Source organism: Calidris pugnax, unplaced genomic scaffold (assembly GCF_001431845.1).
Source record: "Calidris pugnax isolate Ruff unplaced genomic scaffold, ASM143184v1 scaffold477, whole genome shotgun sequence".
Lineage (NCBI taxonomy): Eukaryota > Metazoa > Chordata > Aves > Charadriiformes > Scolopacidae > Calidris > Calidris pugnax.
This window is the reverse complement of record NW_015091180.1, coordinates 68,673-76,951: the sequence shown is the minus strand read 5'-3', so window position 1 is coordinate 76,951 and position 8,279 is coordinate 68,673. Positions and strand designations below refer to the sequence as shown.

The window sequence follows — 8,279 nt, the reverse complement described above, 5'->3', positions numbered from 1 at the left end:
CTCCCCGTCCCTTCCCAGTGCCCTCCCAGTGCCCTCCCAGTGCCCTCCAGTGCCCCCCAGTGCCTTCCCAGTGCCCTCCCAGTGCCTCCAAGTGCTCCCCTCCCCTTTCCAGTGCTCCCAGTGCCTCTCAGTGCCCTCCCAGTGCCCTCCCAGGGCCTCCCACTGCCCTCCCAGTGCCCCCCCAGTGCCTCCCAGTGCCCTCCCAGTGCCTTCCAGTGCCCCCCCAGCATCCTTCCAGTGCCCTCCAGTGCTGTCCCAGCGCTCTCCCAGTGCCCCCAGTGTCCTCCCAGTGCCCTCCCAGTGCCTCCCAGTGCCTCCAGAGCTTCCCAGTGCCTTCCACTGGCCTCCAGAACTTCCCAGTGCCTCTTGAGTAGGCCCAGTGCCTCCCAGTGCCTCCAGAGCTTCCCAGTGCCTTCCACTGGCCTCCAGAACTTCCCAGTGCCTCTTGAGTAGGCCCAGTGCCTCCCAGTGCCTCCAGAGCTTCCCAGTGCCTTCCACTGGCCTCCAGAACTTCCCAGTGCCTCTTGAGTAGGCCCAGTGCCTCCCAGTGCCTCCAGAGCTTCCCAGTGCCTTCCACTGGCCTCCAGAACTTCCCAGTGCCTCTTGAGTAGGCCCAGTGCCTCCCAGTGCCTCCAGAGCTTCCCAGTGCCTTCCACTGGCCTCCAGAACTTCCCAGTGCCTCTTGAGTAGGCCCAGTGCCTCCCAGTGCCTCCAGAGCTTCCCAGTGCCTTCCACTGGCCTCCAGAACTTCCCAGTGCCTCTTGAGTAGGCCCAGTGCCTCCCAGTGCCTCCAGAGCTTCCCAGTGCCTTCCACTGGCCTCCAGAACTTCCCAGTGCCTCTTGAGTAGGCCCAGTGCCTCCCAGTGCCTCCAGAGCTTCCCAGTGCCTTCCACTGGCCTCCAGAACTTCCCAGTGCCTCTTGAGTAGGCCCAGTGCCTCCCAGTGCCTCCAGAGCTTCCCAGTGCCTTCCACTGGCCTCCAGAACTTCCCAGTGCCTCTTGAGTAGGCCCAGTGCCTCCCAGTGCCTCCAGAGCTTCCCAGTGCCTTCCACTGGCCTCCAGAACTTCCCAGTGCCTCTTGAGTAGGCCCAGTGCCTCCCAGTGCCTCCAGAGCTTCCCAGTGCCTTCCACTGGCCTCCAGAACTTCCCAGTGCCTCTTGAGTAGGCCCAGTGCCTCCCAGTGCCTCCAGAGCTTCCCAGTGCCTTCCACTGGCCTCCAGAACTTCCCAGTGCCTCTTGAGTAGGCCCAGTGCCTCCCAGTGCCTCCAGAGCTTCCCAGTGCCTTCCACTGGCCTCCAGAACTTCCCAGTGCCTCTTGAGTAGGCCCAGTGCCTCCCAGTGCCTCCAGAGCTTCCCAGTGCCTTCCACTGGCCTCCAGAACTTCCCAGTGCCTCTTGAGTAGGCCCAGTGCCTCCCAGTGCCTCCAGAGCTTCCCAGTGCCTTCCACTGGCCTCCAGAACTTCCCAGTGCCTCTTGAGTAGGCCCAGTGCCTCCCAGTGCCTCCAGAGCTTCCCAGTGCCTTCCACTGGCCTCCAGAACTTCCCAGTGCCTCTTGAGTAGGCCCAGTGCCTCCCAGTGCCTCCAGAGCTTCCCAGTGCCTTCCACTGGCCTCCAGAACTTCCCAGTGCCTCTTGAGTAGGCCCAGTGCCTCCCAGTGCCTCCAGAGCTTCCCAGTGCCTTCCACTGGCCTCCAGAACTTCCCAGTGCCTCTTGAGTAGGCCCAGTGCCTCCCAGTGCCTCCAGAGCTTCCCAGTGCCTTCCACTGGCCTCCAGAACTTCCCAGTGCCTCTTGAGTAGGCCCAGTGCCTCCCAGTGCCTCCAGAGCTTCCCAGTGCCTTCCACTGGCCTCCAGAACTTCCCAGTGCCTCTTGAGTAGGCCCAGTGCCTCCCAGTGCCTCCAGAGCTTCCCAGTGCCTTCCACTGGCCTCCAGAACTTCCCAGTGCCTCTTGAGTAGGCCCAGTGCCTCCCAGTGCCTCCAGAGCTTCCCAGTGCCTTCCACTGGCCTCCAGAACTTCCCAGTGCCTCTTGAGTAGGCCCAGTGCCTCCCAGTGCCTCCAGAGCTTCCCAGTGCCTTCCACTGGCCTCCAGAACTTCCCAGTGCCTCTTGAGTAGGCCCAGTGCCTCCCAGTGCCTCCAGAGCTTCCCAGTGCCTTCCACTGGCCTCCAGAACTTCCCAGTGCCTCTTGAGTAGGCCCAGTGCCTCCCAGTGCCTCCAGAGCTTCCCAGTGCCTTCCACTGGCCTCCAGAACTTCCCAGTGCCTCTTGAGTAGGCCCAGTGCCTCCCAGTGCCTCCAGAGCTTCCCAGTGCCTTCCACTGGCCTCCAGAACTTCCCAGTGCCTCTTGAGTAGGCCCAGTGCCTCCCAGTGCCTCCAGAGCTTCCCAGTGCCTTCCACTGGCCTCCAGAACTTCCCAGTGCCTCTTGAGTAGGCCCAGTGCCTCCCAGTGCCTCCAGAGCTTCCCAGTGCCTTCCACTGGCCTCCAGAACTTCCCAGTGCCTCTTGAGTAGGCCCAGTGCCTCCCAGTGCCTCCAGAGCTTCCCAGTGCCTTCCACTGGCCTCCAGAACTTCCCAGTGCCTCTTGAGTAGGCCCAGTGCCTCCCAGTGCCTCCAGAGCTTCCCAGTGCCTTCCACTGGCCTCCAGAACTTCCCAGTGCCTCTTGAGTAGGCCCAGTGCCTCCCAGTGCCTTCCCAGTGCCTCCCGGGGCCTCCCAGTGCTCTCCAGTGCCTTCCCAGTGCCTCCCGGGGCCTCCCAGTGCTCTCCAGTGCCTTCCCAGTGCCTCCCGGGGCCTCCCAGTGCTCTCCAGTGCCTTCCCAGTGCCTCCCGGGGCCTCCCAGTGCTCTCCAGTGCCTTCCCAGTGCCTCCCGGGGCCTCCCAGTGCTCTCCAGTGCCTTCCCAGTGCCTCCCGGGGCCTCCCAGTGCTCTCCAGTGCCTTCCCAGTGCCTCCCGGGGCCTCCCAGTGCTCTCCAGTGCCTTCCCAGTGCCTCCCGGGGCCTCCCAGTGCTCTCCAGTGCCTTCCCAGTGCCTCCCGGGGCCTCCCAGTGCTCTCCAGTGCCTTCCCAGTGCCTCCCGGGGCCTCCCAGTGCTCTCCAGTGCCTTCCCAGTGCCTCCCGGGGCCTCCCAGTGCTCTCCAGTGCCTTCCCAGTGCCTCCCGGGGCCTCCCAGTGCTCTCCAGTGCCTTCCCAGTGCCTCCCGGGGCCTCCCAGTGCTCTCCAGTGCCTTCCCAGTGCCTCCCGGGGCCTCCCAGTGCTCTCCAGTGCCTTCCCAGTGCCTCCCGGGGCCTCCCAGTGCTCTCCAGTGCCTTCCCAGTGCCTCCCGGGGCCTCCCAGTGCTCTCCAGTGCCTTCCCAGTGCCTCCCGGGGCCTCCCAGTGCTCTCCAGTGCCTTCCCAGTGCCTCCCGGGGCCTCCCAGTGCTCTCCAGTGCCTTCCCAGTGCCTCCCGGGGCCTCCCAGTGCTCTCCAGTGCCTTCCCAGTGCCTCCCGGGGCCTCCCAGTGCTCTCCAGTGCCTTCCCAGTGCCTCCCGGGGCCTCCCAGTGCTCTCCAGTGCCTTCCCAGTGCCTCCCGGGGCCTCCCAGTGCTCTCCAGTGCCTTCCCAGTGCCTCCCGGGGCCTCCCAGTGCTCTCCAGTGCCTTCCCAGTGCCTCCCGGGGCCTCCCAGTGCTCTCCAGTGCCTTCCCAGTGCCTCCCGGGGCCTCCCAGTGCTCTCCAGTGCCTTCCCAGTGCCTCCCGGGGCCTCCCAGTGCTCTCCAGTGCCTTCCCAGTGCCTCCCGGGGCCTCCCAGTGCTCTCCAGTGCCTTCCCAGTGCCTCCCGGGGCCTCCCAGTGCTCTCCAGTGCCTTCCCAGTGCCTCCCGGGGCCTCCCAGTGCTCTCCAGTGCCTTCCCAGTGCCTCCCGGGGCCTCCCAGTGCTCTCCAGTGCCTTCCCAGTGCCTCCCGGGGCCTCCCAGTGCTCTCCAGTGCCTTCCCAGTGCCTCCCGGGGCCTCCCAGTGCTCTCCAGTGCCTTCCCAGTGCCTCCCGGGGCCTCCCAGTGCTCTCCAGTGCCTTCCCAGTGCCTCCCGGGGCCTCCCAGTGCTCTCCAGTGCCTTCCCAGTGCCTCCCGGGGCCTCCCAGTGCTCTCCAGTGCCTTCCCAGTGCCTCCCGGGGCCTCCCAGTGCTCTCCAGTGCCTTCCCAGTGCCTCCCGGGGCCTCCCAGTGCTCTCCAGTGCCTTCCCAGTGCCTCCCGGGGCCTCCCAGTGCTCTCCAGTGCCTTCCCAGTGCCTCCCGGGGCCTCCCAGTGCTCTCCAGTGCCTTCCCAGTGCCTCCCGGGGCCTCCCAGTGCTCTCCAGTGCCTTCCCAGTGCCTCCCGGGGCCTCCCAGTGCTCTCCAGTGCCTTCCCAGTGCCTCCCGGGGCCTCCCAGTGCTCTCCAGTGCCTTCCCAGTGCCTCCCGGGGCCTCCCAGTGCTCTCCAGTGCCTTCCCAGTGCCTCCCAGTACCCCCTGTCCATCCCAGTGCTTCCCAGTGTCCTTCCCAGTGCCTCCCAGTACCCCCTGTCCATCCCAGTGCTTCCCAGTGTCCTTCCCAGTGCTTCCCAGTGTCCTTCCCAGTGCCTCCCAGTCCGATCCCAGTGCCCCCCAGGGCCTCCCAGTGCCCTTCCTGTCCTTCCCAGTGCCTCCCAGTCCGATCCCAGTGCCCCCCTGGGCCTCCCAGTGCCCTTCCTGTCCTTCCCAGTGCCTCCCAGTCCGATCCCAGTGCCCCCCAGGACCTCCCAGTGCCCTTCCTGTCCTTCCCAGTGCCTCCCAGTCCGATCCCAGTGCCCCCCAGGACCTCCCAGTGCCCTTCCTGTCCTTCCCAGTGCCTCCCAGTCCGATCCCAGTGCCCCCCAGGGCCTCCCAGTGCCCTTCCTGTCCTTCCCAGTGCCTCCCAGTCCCATCCCAGTGCCCCACTGGCGCCCTCCCCCACAATCCCATAATGACGGGGCGGGGCCTGGCCACACCCACGTGGCCTTGGTGGCATCTTTGTGTCCCCAAACCCTCTTGAGGTGGCCTCAGTGACACCTTTGTGTCCCCAAAACACCCCTGGGGTGGCCTTGGTGGCACCTTAGTGTCCCCAAACCCCCTTGAGGTGGCCTCGGTGACCCCTCTGTGTCCCCAAAACACCCCTGGGGTGGCCTTGGTGGCACCTTAGTGTCCCCAAACCCCCTTGAGGTGGCCTCGGTGACCCCTCTGTGTCCCCAAAACACCCCTGGGGTGGCCTTGGTGGCACCTTAGTGTCCCCAAACCCCCTTGAGGTGGCCTCGGTGACCCCTCTGTGTCCCCAAAACACCCCTGGGGTGGCCTTGGTGGCACCTTAGTGTCCCCAAACCCCCTTGAGGTGGCCTCGGTGACCCCTCTGTGTCCCCAAAACACCCCTGGGGTGGCCTTGGTGGCACCTTAGTGTCCCCAAACCCCCTTGAGGTGGCCTCGGTGACCCCTCTGTGTCCCCAAAACACCCCTGGGGTGGCCTTGGTGGCACCTTAGTGTCCCCAAACCCCCTTGAGGTGGCCTCGGTGACCCCTCTGTGTCCCCAAAACACCCCTGGGGTGGCCTTGGTGGCACCTCTTGGTCCCCAAAACCTCCTTGAGGTGGCCTTGGGGACACCTTTGTGTCCCTAACCCCCTTGGGGTGGCCTTGGTGACACCTCTGTGTCCCCAAACCCCTCAGGGTGGCCTCGGTGACACCTCTGTGTCCCCAAAACACCCCTGGGGTGGCCTTGGTGACACCACTGTGTCCCCAAACCCCCTTGAGGTGGCCTTGGTGACACCTTAGTGTCACCAAACCCCCTTGAGGTGGCCTTGGTGGCACCTCTTGGTCCCCAAAACCCCCTTGAGGTGGCCTCGGTGACACCTCTGTGTCCCCAAAACACCCCTTGAGGTGGCCTTGGTGACACCTCTCTGTCCCCAAAACCCTCTTGAGGTGGCCTTGGTGACACCTCTGTGTCCCCAAAACCCTCTTGAGGTGACCTTGGTGGCACCTTAGTGTCCCCAACCCCCCTTGAGGTGGCCTCAGGGACACCTTTTTGTCCCCCAAAACCCCCTCGGGGTGGCCTTGGTGACACCTTTGTGTCCCCAAAACCTCCTTGAGGTGGCCTTGGTGTCACCAAAACCCTCTTGAGGTGGCCTCGGTGACACCTCTTTGTCCCCAACAACCCTTTGAGGTGGCCTTGGTGTCACCTTAGTGTCCCCAAAACACCCCTGGGGTGGCCTTGGTGGCACCTTAGTGTCCCCAACCCCCCTCGAGGTGGCCTTGGTGACACCTTTGTGTCCCCAAAGGCCATTGGGGTGGCCTTGGTGGCACCTCAGTGTCACCAACCCCCTTGAGGTGGCCTTGGTGACACCTCTCGGTCCCCAAAACCTCTTTGAGGTGGCCTTGGGGACACCTTTGTGTCCCCCAAAACCTCCTTGAGATGGCCCTGGTGACACCTTTGTGTCCCCAAAGGCCATTGGGGTGGCCTTGGTGGCACCTCTTGGTCCCCAAAACCCCCTTGAGGTGGCCTCGGTGACACCTCTGTGTCCCCAAAACACCCCTTGAGGTGGCCTTGGTGACACCTCTCTGTCCCCAAAACCCTCTTGAGGTGGCCTTGGTGACACCTCTGTGTCCCCAAAACCCTCTTGAGGTGACCTTGGTGGCACCTTAGTGTCCCCAACCCCCCTTGAGGTGGCCTCAGGGACACCTTTTTGTCCCCCAAAACCCCCTCGGGGTGGCCTTGGTGACACCTTTGTGTCCCCAAAACCTCCTTGAGGTGGCCTTGGTGTCACCAAAACCCTCTTGAGGTGGCCTCGGTGACACCTCTTTGTCCCCAACAACCCTTTGAGGTGGCCTTGGTGTCACCTTAGTGTCCCCAAAACACCCCTGGGGTGGCCTTGGTGGCATCTTTGTGTCCCCAACCCCCTTGAGGTGGCCTTGGTGGCATCTTTGTGTCCCCAACCCCCTTGAGGTGGCCTTGGTGGCATCTTTGTGTCCCCAACCCCCTTGAGGTGGCCTTGGTGGCATCTTTGTGTCCCCAACCCCCTTGAGGTGGCCTTGGTGGCACCTTAGTGTCCCCAACCCCCCTTGGGGTGGCCTTGGTGGCCCCTCTTGGTCCCCAAACCCCCTCGAGGTGGCCTCGGTGACACCTTTGTGTCCCCAAAACCTCTTTGCGGTGGCCTTGGGGACACCTCTGTTTCCCCAAAACCCCCCTGGGGTGGCCTTGGTGGCATCTTTGTGTCCCCAACCCCCTTGAGGTGGCCTTGGTGGCACCTCTCGGTCCCCAAACCCCCTTGAGGTGGCCTCAGTGACACCTCTTTGTCCCCAACACCCTTGGGGTGGCCTTGGTGGCACCTCTTGGTCCCCAAAACCTCCTTGAGATGGCCTTGGTGGCACCTCTTGGTCCCCAAAACCTCCTTGAGGTGGCCTTGGTGGCACCAAACCCCCTTGAGGTGGCCTCGGTGACACCGCTGTGTCCCCAAAACACCCCTGGGGTGGCCTTGGTGGCACCTTTGTGTCACCAACCCCCTTGAGGTGGCCTTGGTGACACCTCTCGGTCCCCAAAACCTCTTTGAGGTGGCCTTGGGGACACCTTTGTGTCCCCCAAAACCTCCTTGAGATGGCCCTGGTGACACCTCTCTGTCCCCAAATCCCCACGTGGGGACCTTGGTGGCCCCTTGGTTGCCACCAAGGTGGTGGCCACGTCCCCCACCCCCCCTCCACGTCCCCAACCTGTCCTCATTGTCACCTCCTTTGTCACCTCCTTTCCTGGGGCCCCGCCAGGTTCCTGCCAGGAACTGGAGTGACCAGTTTGGGCACCTGGAGGTGGCACTGGGGCAACTGGGTTCGTCTTGGGGACCCTGGGACGGGCTTGGGGACAAGGGACAGGGAGCTCAGGGAGAGGCCACCCATGGGGACAACTTCCTGTCCCCAACTCCAAGGTCAAGTGCTTGAGATGTCCTCGAGGTGTCCTCAAGGTGTCCCCGAGGTGTCCCCAAGATGTCCCCAGGCTGTCCCCAAAGTGTCCTCAAGGTGTCCCCAGGTCTCCTCGAGGTGTCCCCGTCCGTCCCCCTGAGACGTCCCTGAGGTGTCCTCAAGATGTCCCCAGGGTGTCCCCAAAGTGTTCCTGAGATGTCCCCAGGATGTCTTCAAGGTGTCCCCAGGTCTCCTCGAGGTGTCCCCGTCCGTCCCCCTGAGACGTCCCTGAGGTGTCCTCAAGATGTCCCCAGGGTGTCCCCAAAGTGTTCCTGAGATGTCCCCAGGATGTCTTCAAGGTGTCCCCAGGTCTCCTCGAGGTGTCCCC

The 8,279-nt window shown here is 64.2% G+C and overlaps 1 protein-coding gene across 1 annotated transcript in view; it reads right to left on the bottom strand.

Moving 5' to 3' along the window:
• Positions 1–7,718, bottom strand: part of LOC106898316 (trypsin-like) — a 22,781-nt gene extending 15,063 nt beyond the window's left edge. The window contains exon 1 of the mRNA XM_014959491.1: positions 7,709–7,718. Within this exon, the coding sequence (XP_014814977.1) occupies positions 7,709–7,718 (10 nt within the window). The remainder of the gene's footprint in view (positions 1–7,708) is intronic.
• Positions 7,719–8,279: the final 561 nt, after the last annotated feature.